The 23742-nt window shown below is 34.6% G+C and overlaps 2 protein-coding genes across 5 annotated transcripts in view; one reads left to right on the top strand and one right to left on the bottom strand.

The window, feature by feature from the left end:
- Window positions 1–6643: 6643 nt before the first annotated feature.
- On the top strand, window positions 6644–16806 carry pgr (progesterone receptor). The gene is made up of 8 exons (XM_028464137.1): window positions 6644–7738; window positions 8667–8776; window positions 12437–12553; window positions 13665–13970; window positions 14100–14244; window positions 15537–15667; window positions 15940–16097; window positions 16180–16806. Exons 1-8 carry the CDS (start codon window positions 6951–6953, stop codon window positions 16333–16335), a joined length of 1911 nt encoding a protein of 636 aa, XP_028319938.1. The 5' UTR covers window positions 6644–6950; the 3' UTR covers window positions 16336–16806.
- Window positions 16807–20720: 3914 nt separating this feature from the next.
- arhgap42b (Rho GTPase activating protein 42b) overlaps window positions 20721–23742 on the bottom strand; it is a 105860-nt gene continuing 102838 nt past the window's right edge. For all 4 annotated transcript variants that reach the window (XM_028464329.1, XM_028464328.1, XM_028464327.1 and 1 more), the window contains 3 exons: window positions 23506–23556; window positions 22277–22356; window positions 20721–21044 (listed from right to left, as the gene is read on the bottom strand). In XM_028464329.1, coding sequence (XP_028320130.1) covers window positions 20956–21044; window positions 22277–22356; window positions 23506–23556 — 220 coding nt within the window. In that variant the 3' untranslated portion in view covers window positions 20721–20955. The remainder of the gene's footprint in view (window positions 21045–22276; window positions 22357–23505; window positions 23557–23742) is intronic.

The raw sequence follows: 23742 nt of genomic DNA on the forward strand, positions 1-23742 counted from the left end.
CTGTTGTAAATGTTTGCTGAAAAAAAATGAAAAGTATGGAACTTACATAAAGGCCTGAAGCTTGGTTAGTCCTAAATATAATAAAGGTTGGGGTTTCCTAATTGGTAAAATTTGACTACAAGTGGGGGACAAATTACAATAATAAATACAATATTAATAAAAAGACACTTTTTAGTGAGAATGCTGCAAATAAACTGTAAAAACATCATAGAGTGAATACAAAAAAGAAATAGAGAAGCTATAAGAAGGAAACACATAAGAATAATGACACAATCAGTAGCTGTGGTTACAGCTGTGATCCAACAATGAAACATGGAAGTGGAAGTTGGAATGCCTCGAGAGCTTTCATAGGAAAGTTTAAAAGTAGATACTTCCTTAGCGTGTGTCTGACCTATTAAAGTTAGTCTGACCTCTGTTGGTAGAGAACACAGTTATGTCACCAAAAATACACAAAAATGAGGAAACAGGCTCCTCACTGCTTTATTTACCAGTAATTAAATGTGCACATCACATTAAATATATAACTGAGTCTTTGATAGTAGAGACCAAACTATGGGACACCGATTATAAAGCTATGTATGCTAAAATAAACAGCTACTTTTTTGCAACATTTAGCAACAAACCACGTTTAAAAACATATGTAAATTATTTTTTATGTTACTTGTGACAAGATTTACCGCAATATTTGTGAAATTTGTGACATTTACTTTTCTCGCAAAAATATGTCAATGTTCAATCTAAATGTTAATGTTAATTGTTAAATCAAAATCTAAATGTTAAATCTAAATGCTAAATGTTAAATCTATATCTAAATGTAAAATCCCAAATGTTAAATCTAAATATCACAGGTGAAACCAAAAATTTAGTTAACATTTAGATTTTGATGTAACATTTAGATTTAAATTTAACATTAACATCTCGATGTAACATTTAGATTTAGATTTAAAATTTAGCATTTAGATTTAGATGTAACATTTAGATTTAGATTTAAAATTTAGCATTTAGATTTAGATGTAACATTTAGATTTAGATTTAACATTTACATTTAACTGTCATATTTAGATTCAATATTTAGCATTTAAATTTAGATTTTATATTAATATTTAGATTTAGATGTAACGTTTAGATTTAAGTGTAACAATAAGATTTAACAATTACATTAGCATTTATATTTAGTTTTAACATTTAGATTTAGATTTAACATTTACCATTTAGATTTAAAATTTTGCATTTAGATATAACATTTAGATTTACTACTATATTAGCTTTACTATTATATTTAGATTCAACAATTAAGATTTACATTTAAGATTTAGATATAACATGTAGATATAACATTTAGATTTAGATTGAACATCAACATTATATTTGATGTAATTGTCACAAATTTCACAAACATTGCTGGAAATCTGGTCAAAAGTCACATTAAAAAATGTTTGTTGCTAGATGTTGCAAATTGTTTATTTTAACATGTGCAACTTTACAATCGGTGCCACATACCAAACTGTCTGCCTTTTTACCACACATTACTTTTCTTTTAATAATTATTATATTTGACTGGAATCAGTTTCAACTGGCTGACAACAAGTAAAACAGAAATTTAACCTTGAAAACGTGAGTTATAAAAACTACCAAGATTTTGACATCTTCCCTGTCGCTGATTTTTTGTAATAATCTCAATTTATAGCAGCATTGACTGGTCGTAGCAAACAGATGACATTTTTCTATTTTCTTTTTTTTTTTTCAATAAGAAAAACACAAAAAAATATGCATTTTTTTTTTTTTCAAAAACAAGTTGCAGCAAACGCAGCTGTGTGGCAGAATTCTGCTGTAAAGAAAGACAAACGTCTAAGGCCAGTGTGACTGTCGTTTTTAGACGAACCTGAGTCACACCCACACACAGCTAGTGTAGCTACAATCACAAGCTTTAGCCGTCAAACCTGTGTGTAAACCATTGACTTTAACATATTGATACTATTAACAGCAGCAAAACAATGTAAAAGTAGGAATCTGTAATGAAAATAACTGAAAGACTAATGCTAAGAAGTAGTAACAGACAGACTGAAACAAGCATGTCAAACTCATTTTGTGCAGGAGCCAAAAACAGAGAACTTTGATCTCAAGTGGGCCACAGATTTTATGCTGGAAAATGAGTAATTTTAACTTTGTTGTGCCCTAGTTTGCATTCTACATATACATAAATTACAAAATATGTGAGAAACTAACCATATTCAACCAATAAGTGATAGATATCAGTCCCTTCAGGATCTTTGCTTTAAATTTCCTAGTTTTTTGATCAATTTCTATTTAACTAAGGAAAATATTGTGTCGTACTTTCAGGAAAATGGAAGGATTTTGTAAGAATTTTGAGTTTTTTCAACAGTTAAGCACCGGGAAAACTGTGAGCACCTGCAAATATTTAATTTCAATAGATCCATTTATACAATGATTTATGTTTTCTCTGTCATTTTTACTTTCTCCTGCAGGCTGAATTGGACGCTCCAAAGGGCTGGATGTGGCCCCCGGGCCATGAGTTTGACACATTTGATCTATAAGGTTGACTGAAGTTCCTCTAGGGTTGTGCATTGCCATGAATCTGACAATATACACAACTTGCATGTCACAATACAATATATCATGATATATCCCGATACTAAACAATACGATATAGCATAATTGCGATATCAATCATACAAATTTCACCTTTACAAGCACAAAATGGTATGAAATACAATTGATTTCATTTTTTTTTTTCAAGTAAATGGTAACTAACTGTAATTCAAGTTCAAATTTGATGCTTTAAAGGGCCGGAATTGACCCCCGGGCCATGAGTTTGACACATGTGGACTAGACCCTAGGGTCCCAAAGTGGGGTACGGGTACCCCTAGCGGTACGCAAATTGTTAAAGGGGGTACTAGTATTATTGTTAGGCTAATGCTAAGCTAATGCTAGCTAATGATAATATTAGGGTAATGCTAATATTAAGCTAATGGTAGGCTAATACTATTTTGATGCTAATGCTAGGCTAATGCTATGTTAATGCTATCTATTACTAATATTAATTCTAGGCTCAAATTAATGCTGGGTAATGTTAATGCTAGGCTAATGTTAATTAATTCTAGTTAATGCTAATATTAGGTTAATGCTATGCTGATGCTAATGCTATGTGAATATTGATGCTAGCTAATGTGAATGTTAATTCGGGGCTAAAATTAATGCTAGCAAATATTAATGTTAATGCTAGGCTAAGGGTAATGTTAATGAATGCTAGCTAATGCTAATATTAGGTTAATGCTATGTTGATACTAATGCTATGTGAATGTTATGCAAGCTAATGTTAATGTTAGGCTAAAATTAATGCTTGCAAATGTTAATGTTAATGCTAGGCTAAAATTAATGCTAGCAAATGTTAATGTTAATGCTAGGCTAAGGTTAATGTTAATTAATACTAACTAATGTTAATATTAAGCTATTGCTAAGCTAATGCCATATTGATGCTAATGCTTGGCTAATTCCATGTTAATTCTAATGCTAGCTAATGCAAATGTTAACTAATGCTAATGCAGTGTTCAATGACACGGGCCAGCACCTGCATCCTCACTTGTATATTCTTCAGGAAATGCAATTATTCTATTTATATATTTGTCCTCAACAGTGTAGGTAAAATTCTGAGACAATTTTCACTGTAGAGCTACATTGTATATGACATTACATTATTTTGTATTTAAGTGTGCATGAGTAGGGGCTACATGGCTTCAGGTTAAATGACTGAACTGGTACGGGATGGTCACCATGGGAACCACATTTCCACATCACAACCACGGGAAAAGCAGGTCATTACTGCTGCATTATTTTAGGAACACACGGAGTCAAGACTAATGTGCACCTGATATCCAATGTAGGCCTAAGTATGAGAATCCGCCTGCGATGTCTAAACACATGACGCAGGAGATTATGGCCAAGGCCTGTCTGAGCATCACCACCAGACACGAGCAACAGACAACAGAGCTGATATCTCACTGCTATCAGAAGTGGATTAAACTAAAGTGATGGAGAGTGAGCGTCTCTCTATTGGAACAGTAACGTTTACAGACGTCCAAAATACACACAGACTTTAATCAAAAAGCGTCTTTGGTCTCATTAGATTATTTACGAGTAAAAACATATGGTCAGAAACTGGTTGAAATCGCTAATTCACAGCGAGAAAGGCTGCACTTGTCTTTGCAGGATGACTCAACCCTGGTGTGTTGAATAATTCTGACAAATATTTCAGCATCAAAAAACTAAAAAGGACTTCTAAAATAAATTTCAAAAAAAAATTTCAAGATCTTATCCCAAAAACAGTTAATTATCTGTATCATGCCGAGCTTGCTGTTTTCACCTTGAAATCTATGTTTATCCTGTACAGAGTTGCATGAGTTTACTAGAGATACTGTATGTATATTTATATATTGAAACCTATATTACTTTATCTTTATATTTGTATAGTTTAACCAAGCCCTGAGATCTTCTTACTAAAGGTGGGACGATATATTGTGCGACAACATATCGCCATATTATAATACCGCAGAGACTATTGGGCAGATTGATATGGTTTGCTTTTATTTTTTATATTCCTATACCTATGTTGGAAAGGTCATATCTGAGAATGTATTTAAGCATGTTCACAGTTAATGTCAAATAAACTGTGCTTCTTCACTGGTTTGGCTTCAAGGCCCATCATCATCATCCCCTAATAACCAGTTACAACTGAAATATAGGAACGTTTTCCAACGACTCAAATTTCTTCTTTCAGCATTTTTCCTCTATTTAAACGTCTTCCTCCTCTTTTCTCGCTAACGTCCTCCCTTTCTGCATCCACTCACTGGACTTCCTCTTCTCCTCATGCCTGACAGCTTTTTACATATTTATTTATTTTATCCACATATATACATGTCTCTCTATTTCCTGTTATCCGCTATCAAAATCCTTATTGTTTCAGCTCAGCCACCTCCACTTCAGCCTTCCTTTTATTAAACTCCTGTTTCTTTGCTTCATGTCATGACTGATCATCTTGATTCCATTGTACTTACATCTCTCATGTTCTTGAGTATGGGAATCCGCAGATTATTTCTCCACTCCTTTAGCGCTCTCCTATAGGTCAGAAAGCCTTCTGGAACCTCCCCTCCACTCAGCCATGGGCAACTTGGACTAATTATGTGTAGCCTTCAAAGTAAAAGCACAAAATGACTCCAGAAAAACACGTAATATATCAAAAGTGCCTCGAAAAACACAAGTTAACAACACAAATACACAAAATGTTAATAAATTATGCATATATGCAACAAGAAAACACAAAATGACTCCAGATTTAGCCAAAAGACAACTTAAATGGCACAAAAAATATATATAAAAAATCCAAAAACATACAAGATAACTACAAAAATACACGTAACATAGAGCAACAGCAAAAATACACAAAATGAGATTGGAAATAAATAAAATGTTAATAAATTGCGCAAACAGACACTAAAAAATACAGAAAATGACAACAAAAGTACACAAAATGAGTATAGAAATACATAAAATGTTAATAAATTACTCATATAGGCAACAAAAATACACAAAATGATTACAAAAGTACACAAAACATATGCAGAACAGCAACAAAAATACACAAAATGAAATTTGAAATACATAAAATGTTAATAAATTACGCATATAGGCACCAAAAAATACACAAAATTACTACAAAAGTACACGAAACATACACAAAACAGCACAAAAATACACAAAATGACTGCAGGAATAAAGAAAAATACACAAGATAACTAAAATATCAAAATCATTCCAAAAACACAAAAGATGATGAAAAATGTACACAAAACAACAAAAGACACAAAATGAAAACAGAAATACACAAAATGTTAATATTATGCATATAGGTAACAAAAATACACACAATGACTCCAGAAATACAAAAAAAAAAAGATCAAAATCACTCAAAAAAAAAAAAAACACAAGATGACTACAAAAGTATACAAAACATACAAAGAACAACAAAACCACACAACACGAGAACAGAAACACACAAAATAAATATCAATAAATTACGCATATGACAAGTTTAGTGTAGTTGCAGAAAAAGTGTAAAAATAAGCAAAAATGGGCTCAAATTGTTCAGAAAATATCTTTTGTTTCTGGAAGGCATCTGGCGACCCCCTCCCAGTGTCTCACGACTCCAAATGAGGTCCTGACCCCAAGGTTGAGAACTCCTGGGTTAAACAATAAATAAAACAGTGGTTTTCATTTCATCATTTGTATTTTTAAAGCCACTAAAACTGGTCCATGACCTACTTTTAGATATTTTTAATTCTGTTGGCACTCAGTGAATTAAAAACAATTTGTTTTCTTTTATAGTGTGAAAATGATTATTGGTTGAAGGTCACTGTTGATGTTACATATAGTCTAAAACGTGGGATGTGTGGTTTACAGACAGTGTTTCCTAATTTGGCCAAAAGTGTCTCTGTGCTGTACTTGATTTATGCAGTGGAGGGGGGCGGGGGATCAGGATCCCACACTGGAGAGATCCATAGATGACGATGATGATGATGATGATGATGATCCTTCTTCCTCCTCATTGGTCACATGCTGAGACTGAGGTCGGATGTGATCTGCGCTGGTTCCTTCTTCTCCTCTCGCATCATTTCAGGGGATTCTGGATTTCAAACATGATGATGATAATGATGATAATGATGATGATGATGGTCTCAACCTTTGCAACTCGGACTTTTACTCCAAAATCAGAAGATGGGCACAAGATTCGACTGATCAAAGACTAAAACACGTGCGTTTGGTTATTAATCCTGCTGTGTTGAAGGGAAGGCGCACAGCAGAGAGGAGGATTTCCGGGAACGTCTCAGATCAGCTCCAACTTCTTTTATTTTTAGTCCGCTTTCATATTTGTACAAATGGAAAGCAAAATAAGCGGGACTATGAGCACTTTGGCTGAAACAACCGACACAAAGGCAGTGGATGTGATCGAGTCCGGTAACGGTAGACCCAAGCTCTCCAATGACGCACGGTCCTGCTTGTCCTCCGTGCGTAATTTCGCGCAGATTAACGCTCCAAACAACTCCAGCGGCGAGTGCGCAGTTTTCAGAGACTGTAACGACGCGTCTGCGTTTTCATCCAAACATTTTTACCCCTATTCAAAGTGTGACAGCGGGTCTTCTTGGGAGGATCTGGTGAAAGTGCAGAGGACGAACGCAGCAGCAACGGGCGCGTCTGAGAGTTTGAGCGGATCCTGTAAATTCATCAAGGATGAAAAGGAACAATTTGGCATCATGGACGCACCGGGGGCAACGTTTGATCCACCAGCACCAGGAGACGTGTGCGCGTTAGAAAGCTGCTGCGAACCCGAGAGGAAGCAGCTGGACCAAGGAGAGGTTGTGGGTTTGAGTTCCCCGCACTTTCTGATGGACCTGAACCAGAACCAGACGCAGACGGACTCCTCCAGGTGTCCAGGCTCGTCCGGGAAGGCGCTCATCAACTTTGACGGCAACACGTTGGCCAACGCGCAGCTGATGATGTACAAGTCCGAGGCTCCTCGTTGGCAGGTCCAGAGCTCCCCCACAGACCAGTTCTGGTGCCAGTCCACAGGAGTCAACGAGGACCCGTTCAACACCAGCAGCTTTGATGGGATCCAGAACCAGATCCTGGCCCAGAGGAACCCTTCTCCCATGTCAGCGTTCCCAGGGTAAACTTACCAAATATTATGAACACAGGAATCTTCTTTAATGTGCTTTCACATCATAGAACAGGGGTCCCCAACTGGTCTCACCCAAGGACCCACATTTGGCCACGGTCATTAAATCACGACCCACTTTTTTTTTCTTTTTTTCCAAGAATTCAACCAAAGAAATTTAGTTTTTTTTCAAAAATAGCTGTCGAAAACACATTAAAAAAAAAAAAAAAAAAAACACGTTTGGGTCCCGACCCACCAGTTGGGAATTGCTGTCATAGAATAAAGTTTAAAAGTGTGATATTTCCCTAATGTGGGTCAGGCATCTGTCTTGATTAATACGTCTATAAGTTTGACTGAATTTCCTCTAGGGGTGTACATTGCCATGAATCTGACGATATGATTACGATTCTCAAAACGATATATCCAGACACTAAACAATACCCTATAATCGTGATATCGATAATTACAAATTTCACCTTCACAAGTACAAAATGATATGAAATACAATTGATTTAATTTTTTTTTTTTTTAAACTTGCGAGAACAAGTAAAACAAACATCACAATAGCTCTAGCACATCATAAAATTATATTTAAAAATTATAGGAAAAATCAAAACATGTAAAACAGTATCAATCAATAAAACAGGATAATATCAGATCAAACAGTGTGACTGTTTAATTAAAAGCAGTGTTAACCTAAAATGGCTTTAACTAACTATGTAATTTAAGTACCAATATCAAAAAGAAGTGGTATGTTTATCAAACTGTCAAATTACATTTTTCAAAACAGGTTTTTTTTGGACATTTTTTGGATCGATACGATAATCACGCGGTGAAACATTGCGATATAATCGCAGAATTGATTTTTTATTACACCCTTAATTTCCTCTAAACAATATACATATATTTAATATATTTTCCTGTTTTTTTTTTTTTGCAGTTTACCGCCCCAGAGATTGTGCGTAATCTGTGGTGATGAAGCATCTGGTTGCCACTATGGAGTCCTAACATGTGGAAGCTGTAAAGTCTTTTTTAAAAGAGCCGTCGAAGGTGAGCCAAGAAAAGGTTTCTAAACTATTTCCATTATTTGATTATTTTACAAAATGTCAACAATGTACTTTTCTTCGTGCAAATTTGTAGTTTTTTTTTTTTTTTTTTAATTAATTAAGTTTACACTAGAGCAAGGATTTCAAACTGCAGCCACACATTTTAGCCCAGCGGTTTTCAACCCTTGGGGCCGTGACCTCATGTGGGGTCGCCTGAAGCGTCTAGTAATTGATGAAAAAATAATTACTGATTAAAAGAATATATTTTATATATATTCATTTAGAAAATTAAAACCACACACAATCGTAAACACGTTCACTTTCTCAAATTGAAATCTAGTTGAAATAAACTGCAGTCACTAATACATGTCATGTGTAACACTGTGCAACAAACATGATCAATAACTAATTCTAGAAAAAAAACAAATGTCTTTGGGGTCTGCAGTAACCTGTTATATCAAAATAGGGTCACGATTCAAAAAAGGTTGGGATTGAGAACCACTGTCTTTAGCCTGTAAGACAACATCCAAAGTCAAACAATGAATATTTAATTAGTAAATGAGACGTAAATGGGTCAAATTAAAAGGTACATTTAATAATGTTCAGTTATACATACCTGAAGCTGAATGCTTTAATGTTACGTGACTAATATACAGTTGTGTAGGTCTACATACAGTAAGAACTACAGCACCATAATATTGATATTTTACTTCTTCACTAAACCAAAAAAAAAGAACAAGCCATATTTTCTCATCTTGTCTGGTTCATTTAAGATTTCACACGTCTGCTCTTGGATAATCAACCCAGTGATCAACATTCTGTGCAGTGACGTGTGACCAAGTGTTAACTTTCAGACAGTTTTTAATTAAATTGACCCATTGAAGAACAAACTGCCGTGAGTGCAATAAAAGAAATGGTGCGAGGAGATAAGCACTTAATTAATATTCACAATGCTTCAAATGAAAGAATAAATTCCTCATTCACCTCTTTTTGAACATGACCCGATAGCTTTGAACTTCATTTGTGCTAAAAAACAAAGGTTTTCTGTTGATATAATGTTGATTATTGGGCAGTTGGAACAACATTTTGTGACAAAATAACAGCAACTCATTGCCCATCTCTAGCCAACAAGATTCCTTTGAATCATTACCAGTTTAAAAGGTAACTTTCAATTCTAATCAGCCTTTTTATTAGCATTATGCAGTGAGATATATAGGAAACCTATGTTTTATGATGTTTTTATTAGTAGTGGGACGAGTTATCGTGATATTAGTAAATGGTAAACATTTTCAAGGGTATAAGTAGTTTCACCATGGGGGTTTAGACATTAAAAAGATCAACACAATCTACTACACACCATTGGATTATTATGGTTTGTTTTTATTTTTAAATATTCCTACTGAGTTGAAAAGGTCAAACCTAGAGGTAAAGTCAAATAAAAGCATGGTTATTTTTCCAAATGCAATTTTTTGTATTTTCCCCTTTCCATGAAATATCGCATCATATAGCTTGTGACGCCATTATTGTATCGCAAACTCTGCGTATTGTCCAACACTACCACCACGAGTTATTTTTCAGCTGCTTTCATCACAAGATGTGTTTACGTTTATTCACCACAGACAGCAAAGGCACAGACAGTCTAAAAGCCTTAAGGTGCATTCACACCAAACGCGACTTTAGTGACTATAGTCGCTTAAATCATCCCTGATGAGTTGAATGAACATAGTCGCGCTTTTTGCTCGCTTCATCTTGTGATGTAGGGAGAAACTTATTGCCGATTGGATGTCGCGACACAGCGAAAATTTTCAACTTTGAGCAACTTCCAGCGACTCAGATCGCGAGATTGAGTCGCGTGCGTCGCGTCCGCTTGAAAGGAGGTCGCTTGACTAATTGTTATTTACACTGATTTTGAATGTAATCTAGTTGCCAGAGTCGCTGTAGTCGCGTTCGGTGTGAACGCACCTTCAAAATCGAACCTTACATTATGATGTAATGCTAGTCATCAAAAGACATCTGTCCTTTTATACAGTATCTTAAACTATCAGGTATACTCCTGAACTCCACCAGTTTTTGGTTCACAAAATAAAAACCACCAGTCATCTGATAATAACTGATGCTGAACTCAAAGTGATCAAATGATTCAAGGGATTCTGTTTTAGCTTTATGCAACTTTAGCCTCTTCTATATGCATTAGCCTAGCCCAGTGCTTCTCAAAGCGTGTGGCGCGACAAACAAGAGGACATTTTCAATAGCATACCAATCTTTTTAAATGCCTTTCTTCATTGACAATAAAGATCATTAAAACTCCTACACACAAAGAAAGAAATAATGAATTGCCTAAAAATTCAAAGACTATTAAATTATTATCAAACTGCATAAGATATGGACCGGCAACAAAATTTCATGTAAAACTGAAGTGCAAAAATAATGATTTATGTTGGCATGTGAAGTGGAACCAAATAGACAAACTTTCAATAGCTGACTTGAAAAAATAATTTCCTTTTTTGTTTTCTTAAACTTTTCGTCACAGATTGCAAACAATGTTTTGTTATCTCCTGTATTTTTGACGACTGCACTTTTACATTTGTTTTTTTCATGCAGATGATTCGTTTCATTTGCTTTTTGATTCATTATTAAACATTTAATTAAATTCAACTTTATTTATATAGCGTCCATTACAACAATAGTCATCTCATAGCGCTTATCAAAATATCCAATTCTTATGAAAAAAAACCCAACAATTCCATGTTATTTGTTCATTTCATTCTTGCACTGAATTTCCTTTTTTTTGGGTTTGTTTTCTACCGCACTTTTACAGGTAATTTGTTTAGTTTAGTTTTTGATTTTGTTACAAACTATAATGTTACTTGTTTCCTGTTAGTTCAATACATTTGAAAAAATGTGTTTTCAGGATTAAAAAAAGTTTGAGAACTACTGGCCGAGACTCAAAAAGAATAACAGCTTTCTGAAGTTTTATGTTCAAAACAAGATGAAGATGACTGAAGTATTAATAAAGGTTCACAACAAGCCTCACAGTAAGAAGGTCATGGGTTCAAGCCCCTGGGCAGACACTTTGGTTACTTTCTGTCTCCAGTTTTCATGTTCTCCTTGTGCTTGTGTGTCCCCCCTCCCCAAATATCTACTGTATATCAGGTTAATTTGTCTGTCTGTCCAGAGTGTATCCGTGTTAGCCACCAGCACACGCCAGCGACTCTGAACGTGAAACAAACAAGTCACATGATGAATGAATAAGCACATATTCGTTGGGCGGACAAGGGCGAAAAGGTTCCTTATCTCGTATCAGTGCTTGTATATTTGTTCTTGAGAATGTAAAAAAAAAAAAGAAACAAGAGGTTGTTGAGAGATTATTAGCGAGCGTATCACCCTGTTCAGTGTTCACCATGTTCCTAGTCTTTTTTTTTGTTTGTTATCTCTCAATGTGAGATATATCAGAGCGGCGACGCCACCATGGCCGTGTCACTCTGTCCTCACAGCCTCGCCTCTATCTATCTCATTTACTCTCTTACCATCACTCACAGTGTGAAGTAAAGTAGCCTTGCTAATAGTCAACAGCCCCCACATCACCACCTCATTACGTGCCTCTCCTGCTACTGAAAAGTATCTATAATAAAAGTGAGCTTATCTTTCCCTCTGCGTCCAACAGGCCACCACAGCTATCTCTGCGCCGGAAGGAACGACTGCATCGTGGACAAAATTCGAAGGAAAAATTGTCCAGCGTGCCGCCTTCGAAAGTGCTACCAAGCCGGAATGATGTTAGGAGGTACCTTTAGGCAGAATACTGATATATTCTACTGAAGTGGAAGTACTAGTACTATTACATGATTGAAATTGCACTCAAGTACAACTACAATAGTTGCATTTCCTGAAGAAAATGCAAGTGAGGATGCAGGTGTTGGCCCGCACCACACTGCATTAGCTAGCATTGGCTAGCATTAGCATAAACACTAACCTAGCATTAGCCTAACATTGGCATTAACCTAGCATTATAACTAACCTAGGGAATTTGGAAATGAAAAATCAGACGCCCTACAACTGACTTGTACAAGGATGCAGAGGTGTAAAGTAGAACTACTGTTACGCGATTGAAATTGTACTCAAGTACAAGTAAATCATACATAAAACACTCAAGTACAAGTAAAACGTATTAAATAGTACTCAATGTAAAAGTCATGTAGAAACTTAAAAAGGAAGAGATGAAATCTTCTACAATTTGAACTTTATTTATTTTCCACTAAGGCATCTGTGTAAAATAAAAGGTTTGTCAAAATGTACAAATATTTTTAAAATAAAATAACACCAATGTAATCAATTCAAAAAATAAAAAAATAAATTATCAGGCTCAAAGTATAGCGACAACTCTATAACTGAGAAATTAACGAGTACTTTACGTTTAATCTGATTGATCGGCTATGATGTGATGGATTTGATTGTCATTTTTTGTAGTTTCACAATATCCATTGATCATTTTAAAATAACTACAAATAATAATTAACTCAGTAACAGTAGGGTGTAGAAATGTAACAAGTTACTTCTTTTAAAGCGTACTTAAGAACAAGTAAAATTACTGATTTAGAAATGTACTCAAAAAAGTACAAGTACCCATAAAAGTGACTCAGTTACAGTAATGTGAGTACTTGTAATCCATTACTTTCACCTCTGCCTTTTGGTTGCAGTTAAAACACTGAAAAATGAAGACTATAACGTAGGGCCAAGCCTGACTTAGATAAGGATTAAAGTTAATTACAGTTATAGTGCTAAGATAAAAAAATAAAGCCTCCCTGTAAAGGAGGACTGCATCAGATTAAATCTTTTTACTGTAACTCGACTTCAAACAAGGTCACGAGTCATTTCTTTGTGTTCTTGTCCCACAGGCAGGAAGCTGAAGCGGTTCGGAGCTCTGAAAGCCTTGGGTCTGACCCCGGCCCTGATGTTCCAGTCACAGCTGGCCATGTCCAGTGATACCCAGGCCCTGACATCCATGTCCTGCATACCAGGCTTCCCAGAGATGCAACTGTCCCCGCAAATCCTCAGCATCCTTGAAAACATCGAACCAGAGACCGTGCACTCTGGTTTTGAAAACATCCAGCCCGATGTTCCTCATCTCCTGCTCAGCAGCCTGAACAGACTGTGTGAGAAACAGCTGCTGTGGATCGTCAAGTGGTCCAAGTCTCTACCAGGTAACGGAACGGGACAGTACACCGGTCCAAAGGGTCACTGATGTTGTCACCATGGTTATCAATGAAGGTCTCAGCTCTAAACGGAGGAACTGTTTGTCTCTAATCCAGAGTTTTGTTTCTTCCATAAAGGGTTTCGTAACCTTCACATCAACGATCAAATGACTCTGATCCAGTACTCCTGGATGAACTTGATGGTGTTCTCACTCGGGTGGCGCTCCTTTCAAAATGTCACCAGCGAATATTTGTACTTTGCACCTGATCTGATTCTCAGCCAGTAAGTATTCATGACGGTAAATATAATAAAGCAGCTGCACTTTTTTAAGTGCCGTTGTTTTTCGGTTAGAAAAACCTCGACCGCGAGAAAGTACCGTGTAAAATTACTGTTCAGTTTTAGATTATTGAACTTAAAAGATCATTTACTGTGTTCTTCACTGTTATTTTATCAGTGTCTCTATAAACCAGGCCTAATTTTGAGAAAAATATATTTTAGGTTAGCTTTAGTCGCTCAAAGACTTTTTAATTTTAGTCTAATTTACTTTCCATTCACTTTGTTATAATATGAATTTTAGATTACTAAATTAGTATAGTGTATTTAGTAGACTAAACATCATGTCCTGCCCCTACTTCAGAAATACTAAGTGGTTCTAAGCATTTTTCTGTTTTTTTTTTTTTTTTGTGTGTGACAAACATACATTTAAGCTCTTAATGTCTTTGGATTTAGTCCTATTCTCGTGAGTTGAAAGAAAATAAAGAAATAAGAACACAATCAATGAAATTACCAGCAGTAATTTAAAGACTCTTCCAAGTCAATAAGTATAGACTAGAGTAAAGATACAATAATGGAATCGTTGTGATTTTAGCATCCGTGACTTTACGTCTGCACTATATACATCAAACTTAAGGCTTGAGAGGCAAATCTGACCATTCAGATCATCTAACCAATGCTCTTGTATGAAAATTTTTTATTTCTTTGGTGTAATCAGATGCGTTTCTAGCTCTGTGGGAGTCGGCCCCCAATGCTGTTGAGCCACTCTAGCACAATAATTGATTAACAATAATAACAACACAATGAAAACAGTAATCCTGTATATCTCAATAAATACCCCAGATAGCGTTGATTATTTCTAATGTTCTACTTTTCTTTTTTTGCCTTTAAAAAAATAAATACAGAGCTAGAAATGGTTCTGATTACATCAAAGGAATACTGAATTTTCATACAAGGGCATGGGTTAGATGATGTCCATTTAATATTACTTAAAGGAGTTCAAGAATTCAGGTTTGGGGCCTGTAAAGATTTATGAAGCCCAATGCAATTGTATAGTCTGCCTATAGCCAGAAACGGGCTAATATACAGTATGTATATATGTATGTAATAAAGGGTTTTGTGAATATACAGTAAACCATTTGTATTGTGACTAAGATTGAAGTGAAACCAAGATGTTTCTCATCTGGCCAAACTAGGCCAGTAGTCAGACTTCTTTAATCTTGATGCATTTCCTGACAAATCTCTGGTATCGGATGAACACGAAGCGTTGGAAGCTAAGCCAAACAAATGATGTGTTCTAGGGATCAGATGAGAAGATCGCCAATTTACGACCTTTGCTTGGCGATACAGTTCATTCCTCAGGAATTCGCCAACCTTCAAGTAACCCGAGAAGAGTTCCTCTGTATGAAAGCCATAATTCTGCTCAACACAGGTCAGACTAAACTCTCTGTCTTAGAATAAAACCCACATTTGACATAAACAGTGTTGCAAACTAATGTGAAGCTTGGAAGAAAAACTTACTGTTGACTTTCAAGCTTCTACATGTTGCTTTTAACCTTGACGGGATTCGTGTTGCATCTGCTATCAAGTCTTACCTCATCACCGACCTAAATAGATAACTGTTCTACAGATATTAGAGCATGTTTTTAAAATAACTAGTGTTTCTTAGGAGATAAAGAGCTTTTATGTCCTTTCTGATCCCAGTGCCTCTTGAGGGACTAAAAAGCCAGACGGCGTTTGACGAAATGAGGCAAAGCTACATCCGGGAGTTGACCAAGGTGATCCATATGAAGGAGAAGGGCATGGTGGCGAGCTCCCAGCGGCTTTATCACCTGACAAAACTGATGGACTCCATGCATGAGGTATCCGTAGACCTCCGCACGAAGCTTCACACATCTGTATCACCACGAGTACTGATTTAAAGGACTTTCTCTCCCCGAACAGATAGTAAAGAAGGTCAACTTGTTCTGCTTGAGCACCTTCATCCAAGCCGACTCCATGAAGGTGGAGTTTCCAGAGATGATGTCGGAGGTCATTGCCTCGCAGCTTCCCAAGGTCCTGGCAGGGATGGTGAGGCCACTCTTATTCCACCACAAGTGAAGGTGGCCGACGTCACGGCTCTGGACGGATTGGTCGTCTTTACACTTACTGGATTATTCACGGCATTTCTTCGTTGTTTTACACTCCAAAAAAGTGCCTCCTTATTGTTTTGATTGAGTTCCTTCTGTATGGGTTTATTACCTGATATGCCACTAAAACGCATTCAACACAAATCATTTAGAGACACATGCTACAGTAAAGCCTAAAAATGTCATCACAAGTAAAATAAAGAAATTGAAAACAGACATTCACCCAGGCTTGGGTAATTATATTTGTAATTGTACTTTAAAAATTGTAATATAATAGTTAAATTGTAAATGAGTTAATTGACTTTAGAATTATAATTGGCATGGGAATTTTATAAAAATTGTCAATTATAATTTAATGCAAAACTGGGGAACCATGTTACAGTTCTAAACATATGTAGTTATAACAATTATTAATTATTATTTGTTTCATATCAAGCTTTCCAATTCCCACATTTTACCATTAAAAAAAAATTTAAATCTAGGGGTATACTGACACAAAAAAAGGCTCAGGCGCCCTCGCCAAAAATATTAAAACCTATATTTTCATTGATTAGGAAGCCTAACAAGGTAACCAATAGATAGGAAATAAATTAGATAGATACTTGAATTAACTTTGAGGATAAAAAAATTGTAATTGAATTGAACAGTAATTGGGGAAAAATGCTGGTCACTGTATTCGTAATTGAACATGGTTAATTGAAAACGTAATTGCAACTGAAAAATGTAACTGACCCCAAACCCTGCACACACCTGCTACTAAAACTGGGAACTATCTACGTTACATACTGTAATATTTATGAGACATAACATTACTATCAGGATGAATTACCCTGGAAATATCAATGTTTTTCTTCTAGTTTGTGTTAGATTTGAGTCTGTGATGAGAGAAAACTGGGTCAGAGCTTTTATTCCTGGTCTGCAGAGATTCATTTTACGTCAAAAATGTTCAATAGAAGGATACAATATTACCTGATTTATGCACACGAAGAAGCTCAAACTGCTGAAGAGGTTCATGGATGATTAAAAGGGGGAAGAAGTCCACATGAATATAGAAATACTGTTGGCTGTGTGTGAGGGCCACAGATATTTAACTCATTTCATCATTTTAAAAAACAATGTCACCTTGACCCTGACTGCATTTAATCTGGGCAATGACTTAGTTTTTCTTTTTTTTCAACCTGGAAAAATGGATAAATTAACCCAGAATGAATAAAAACATGCAATAAAATCCATTGTCTAATAACAAGGCGTTATGTCAGTATTTATTATCGAAGGTATAGGCTGGGATCTGATCCATACTGTTGGCATGTTCACCTGATCATATATAACATTATAAAATACTTAATGATAGTTTAAAGTTACTGGGGATGATAAATAATGAAACTGTGCCTGTATTTCATACAAATGTGAACCCAAAACTGACATTTCTGTTGTTTTCACGAGTTGAAAAAAATGTTGAAGTGAATAAGTAAATAATTTAACCTACCTGTATAAACAAAGGTTATTTAATTAAATCATGGTAAGAATGGGATAAAAACACTTCTTAAAGAAAATTTCCAGCGTTGTAGTTCCCAAACAGGGGTATGTGTACCCCTAGGGGTACATGAACACATTGCAGGGCATACTCAGAAATATTTAACAATTAGATTTAAAAATGATTGGGAATTGTTCCTAGTTCCTTTTTAGGTTATTCTTTGGAAAATTCAACACTAACAGTACCATTGATGAATAAAACACTATATTTATTGAAAAAGGATTATTTAATGATGTGGAGGCTAGTTTTTATCACACGTCTGACAATAGGCCACAATAATTCGCTACATTTTACATCGGAAACCATATTTACTTACTACTGAAGTAATCATAAAAGTGTATGGTATTTTTAAAAATTAAATTCCACTTTAAATAAGAATTTGTAGAAAAAACAATCTTCAAGACACAGTTAGGGGTTTAGGAGAGTCCGCTGTTATAATAATAAAAATAATGTTTAGCACAGTGGTTCCCAAACTAGGGGGCGTGATGTCCTGACAGGGGCACACGAAAACAGCCTTGCTGAACATTAACAGGAAAAAATAGAAAAGAAAAATAATTTGCTTCATTATTACTGTTCTGAAACATGTGATTGCACATTTTATGTTATTTTTCTGAGTATTGAAGAGGAATAGTCACAATTTTGAGCTTTTTTAAAAATAAAAAATATTATTATTATTATTATTATTATTTTCTTTTTACCAATTTTGTTGAAATAATGTTTTGATGCGGGGCCTGGAAATTTTATCATTTTTCAAAAGGGGGCGTAACAGAAAAAGTTTGAGAACCACCGATATTTCTATGTGGGAAAATTCTAATTTCAATTTTTTGATAAACTTGGGGGTATCGCTCCCAGTCTAATTTCAGGGTGAGGACCAATTCTCACAAAAATTAAGCACATAAAAAAACCACACTGTTTATTTTTAAACATGGATAAAGTATGATCACAGCAAAAACTACCTGTAACTTGAATATAAAAGATGAACATATATCAAGGATACATATCTTCTTTTTCCTGTGACAGTTCCCAGTAGACTCAGACTGGAAAGGGAGTTTTGTTGGTCCATCATACCAGTTCAAGGCCACCTCGCATTCTTCCACACGTGAATGGAAAAGAACATCCCGATCTTGGCAGGCACGGCATCTCAAACACACTCCCAAATACATTTTGGATGACCAGAGAAAGTTTTATTGTGGAGGAAGCGAGGGTTGATCATTAGTAATCACTTTAAGTCGTGTTGTTGCATCAATGCTGGAAATTACCACTAAATAAAAAGTACAGTTTATAACCTAAAACGCATCTACTTGTTGATACTTATTGATAAACCAGTGTACCAGGAAGACAATTGTACTGTTTTGTTACAGTTTATTTATTTTTAAATATGATATACATTTGATTTTATAGTTTACAGCCTCTTTTAGAAATGCACACACAACAGAATTACTGAAAAGATGAAATCAAACCTTCTTGATGCCGATCCAAAAGTCATACATTTTGCCCAATCTGCCAAATTCAATTCTGAATATAAGCTTGTTTGATGACAGATGATCAAAACTGTTCACATTTCCACGAGCAAATAAATAATAAAGCTTTAAAAGCTGATGCAATGGTAATTTACGAGATTATATTTAATTCAAATTTATATTATATTTCAGAGTATAAAATGCGTGAAATAAAAGAAAAGGGTTTGTGATTTTAAAGGCTAAGGATGACAGTGCAAAACTTATGATTCATATACATATGGTTTGGAAACATCTACAGAATTAAAAACAGTAATTATATTTAAAAAATGGGGTGACAAATGTAAAAACTCGACCACTGTTTCATAGCTGACATATTTTGAACATTTAGCTTGTTTTTCTTTCATTTGAAACAAAAATTCATGTAAAACAGCATGTTCTGTAACATTTAGATACTGAACATTTAAACTAAGGCAACATTTAGATTTAACATTTATATTTAGATTCCACATTTATATTTAACATTTATATTTAGATTCCACATTTATATTTAACATTTAGATTCAACATTTAAATTTAGATTCATTATTTAGAAATAGATTTAACATTTAGATTTCATATTTAGATTCAATATTTAGAGATAGATTCAACATATAGATTTACCATTTAGAATTAAATAAAACATGAAGATTTAAATGTAAAACTTAGATTCAAACATTTAGATTTCATATTTAGATTCACATTTAGATTCAATATTTAGATATAGATTCAACTTTAGATTTAATTACATTTAGATTTAGATTTAAAATTTAGATTTACATTTAATATTTAGATTCAACATTTAGATTTAACATTTAGATTCAACATTTATATCTAACATTTAGATTCAATATTTAGATTAAACATTTAGATTCAATGTTTAAATTTAACATTTAGATTTAGATTCAACATTTAGATTTACATTTACATTTGATATTTAGATTCAACATTTAGATTTACATTTAATATTTAGATTAAACATTTAACATTTAGATTCAATGTTTAGATTTAACATTTAGATTTACATTTAATATTTAGATTCAATGTTTAGATTTAACATTTAGATTTAGATTCAACATTTAAATTTAAATTTGACATTTAGATTTACATTTAACATTTAGATTCGACCTTTAGATTTAACATTTAGATATCTAAACGCTAAATCTATATTTAAAATTTAGATTTAGCATTTAGATTTAATATTTAGATTTAACATTTAAATTTAACATTTAGATTCAACATTTAGATTTCATATTTTGTTTTAGATTAAATTTTCATGTGTCCACATTTTTAACAATGATACAGAACAAATGAATTTCTGTCTGAAATAAAAAGAAGAATGAGCTAAATATGATGAAAGTGAGCTAAATGCTCAAAATACTGTGTGTCTGCTATGAAACAGTGGCTGAGTTTGTTACATCCGGCACTACATATAATGTTACCATCTTACATGACAAACTGCAGAGAATGTGACATTTAATACAATTAACTACACCGTGGAGGAGGATGTTTTTTTGTTTTTTCCATGGATACCATGAAAGAGAAGAGTACCATGCACCTGTTATAGGAAGAGGACATAATTCTCTGGGATTAAACCGGTTTTCCCCTCGTATGTTGCTTGGAGCCAGCCTGGTTCAACAGAAGGGTAGACTGAAAAAGTAATGGATACAAAAAATTAGATACATTTAAATAAAGTACAAGAATAGAGCAAAAATGCAATTGTTGGAAAGCAGTGCATGAGCATCTTTAATGTTAAATCAAATAATCATGGATTAAGGATAGAAAAAGGTAATGTTACATTGTCTGACTGCTCGTAAAAGTTGAAGGATCATTTGTTGACGTTTTTTTAGTTCTGCTGGAACAGGCACCGGTGCCTTCCATCACTAGGTTACACTGACCTGCCTGCACTGGTTGTGGGCCAACTCTTCTCTTAATGGAAGTAAAAAAAACAAAGAAGCAGTAAGTAGAATACAAAGCATCACAAGCTCAGGGTTTATCCACTTCCTCATGGATTTCTATAGAAATTTGTGATATTTTTTTCTTTTATTATTCCGTCATCCAACTGCAAACCCAGTGAATTGGATAGTGCAGTTCAGGGGTGTCAAACTCATTTCAGTTCAGGGGCCAAATACGGAGCAGTTTGACCTTATGTGGGTCACAGAATTTAGGTGGAAAAAGATCAAATTCAACATTCAACATGTGCCCTTCAATAAACATGATAATTTAATTTAAAAAGTAGGAAAAATTACTTTAAACTGGCAAATAATGGGCATGACAAATCGTTAAAGTGGTTAATTTGTCAAAAATAAAAGTGTGCAACACTAGGAGGGAAAAGTAGTGGAAAGGGTTTAAAAGTGCCGAAAATGTCTTGAAAGTGGAAAAAATGTGTAGAAAAGGTACTGGAATTTAATGGAGAAGTGGCAGAAATGGTAGTAATGTAGCAAAAACACATTAAAAAGAACAAAAATATTGCAAGAAAAAGTTAAAAACTCAGGTAACTTTTTTTATTTTAAACTATTTATCTTTTTCTAATGAACACATCAAACACAATACTTTAATAAACATAATTCAATTTAAAAAGTAGGAACAATTACTTTAAACTGGCAAATAATGGGCATGACAAATTGGAAAAGTGATTAAATTGGAAAAGAGAAAAGAAAAGAGGGTAAAAGTTACAATAATGGGTCAACGTATATGACATTATGTGGGAAAAGTAGTAAAAATGTGCAGAAGAGGCATTGAAATTTAATGGAGAAGTGGCAAAAATGGGAGAAATGTTGAAAAATGCATCAAAAAGAACAAAAATATGACAAGAAAAAGTGATGTGGTGAAGTTACTTCAATCGTGCGTAGCTAGGCTAGGCTAGGCTAGGCTTGGCTCACCGTTAGTGAAATGCGCCCCCTGGGGGAAGCTGAGCTCATGGCTGTGCTCGGCCTCACAGGAATACATGGCCTTTGCGTCCCTGGAATAACAAGAAAAACAGTCACTCTAAGAGGGGAAAAGAGTCAGAGTGACGATAATCCGTGTACCCTTAGTTCTTTGGTTATTCCGTTTTAAAACGGATAAGCAGCGTTTTTCTGCTTTTTTTTTAATTTATTTTTTAAAAACTTGTTCTGTTTGTGTGATAGTTAGCAAGAACTGAAGCCTGCTGCACCTAGTTCCCCTCCCCAGGTCCTGGACCAGGTCTCCTCACACATTAGGACTGTTCAGGATTTATTTCAGCAGTTTTCTGGTCCTGCTCATGTTTTCATTCAGTCTGTGGATGTTTTAGCTCGTAAGAAGCTGCTCACGTTCTAGGTTTTGTTTCGCAGTGTTATGATCTAAATAGTATCCAAATAAACTGGTGACTGACTATTAACTGTGAGGAACAATAGATGTTAGAACTTCTACCATTTGATACTTTTGCAAAAATAATTACAGCTTTTTTGAGGGCAGTAAAAAATATTATTTTGCACGTTATAAATACCGCTAAAGGCAGCCATCGGAAATTAATCACAAGAAACGAAGAGCACCAGTAGATTCATTACACCACCTCTGGTTCCACATATCATGTGCATGTTTTACGTAACATCCATTTTTTGGTTTTGATTTATTTATGTATTAATAACATTTCAATTCACCAGTAATGTGACTTATGCGTTGCTTCTTTTTATGTCCGGACCGGGAGCAAAAGTCCACCCAGTCACCAGTTTATCTGGATACTATTTGGACCATAACAGTGTCCGGTAAAGTTGGCAGATATTCACAGATTCAGACTACGAGCATCAATAACTGTTTAACAAAAAGTCACAAATTACACATTACACGAAACAATATCATTTTTATCAAACGCAGCAGAATAAAAGTCTGTCTGTGTGTGAGATTAAAACATATGAAGCTCTCATGCTAGTTTTTCCGTAAAAATAACCAAATATCACACAAACAGAACCACATTTAATTTTAAAACAGAAAAACGCCGCTTGTTTGGTTTTTCCGTTTTCTGGTTTTAAATTAATAAAATAAAAAAATAGAAAAACAAATCAGTTTTTTTCTGTTTTTTAATTTGGTTTCGAAACGAAATAACCGAAGAACGAAGGCTACACGGATTGATGATGGGGTGTTTATAATTCACCTTCCAACTGGTGCCGTCACATTCTCAAAGATCGAAGCTCGAGCCGCAACCCTGAAAAAGATGAAATCAATAATATTAAAATAATAATAAAGTGATTAGGTTAGGGATGGGCAATATGGACCAAAACTCATATCTCAATATTTTTTCTCAAAACGGCAATATACGTTATAAATCTCGATAATTTTAAGTCAATTAAGTCTTAATTCCAGCAAGTTCTTTTTGAATAATATGCTAAGG

Source organism: Gouania willdenowi, chromosome 13 (genome assembly GCF_900634775.1).
Source record: "Gouania willdenowi chromosome 13, fGouWil2.1, whole genome shotgun sequence".
NCBI classification, from domain to species: Eukaryota; Metazoa; Chordata; class Actinopteri; order Blenniiformes; family Gobiesocidae; genus Gouania; species Gouania willdenowi.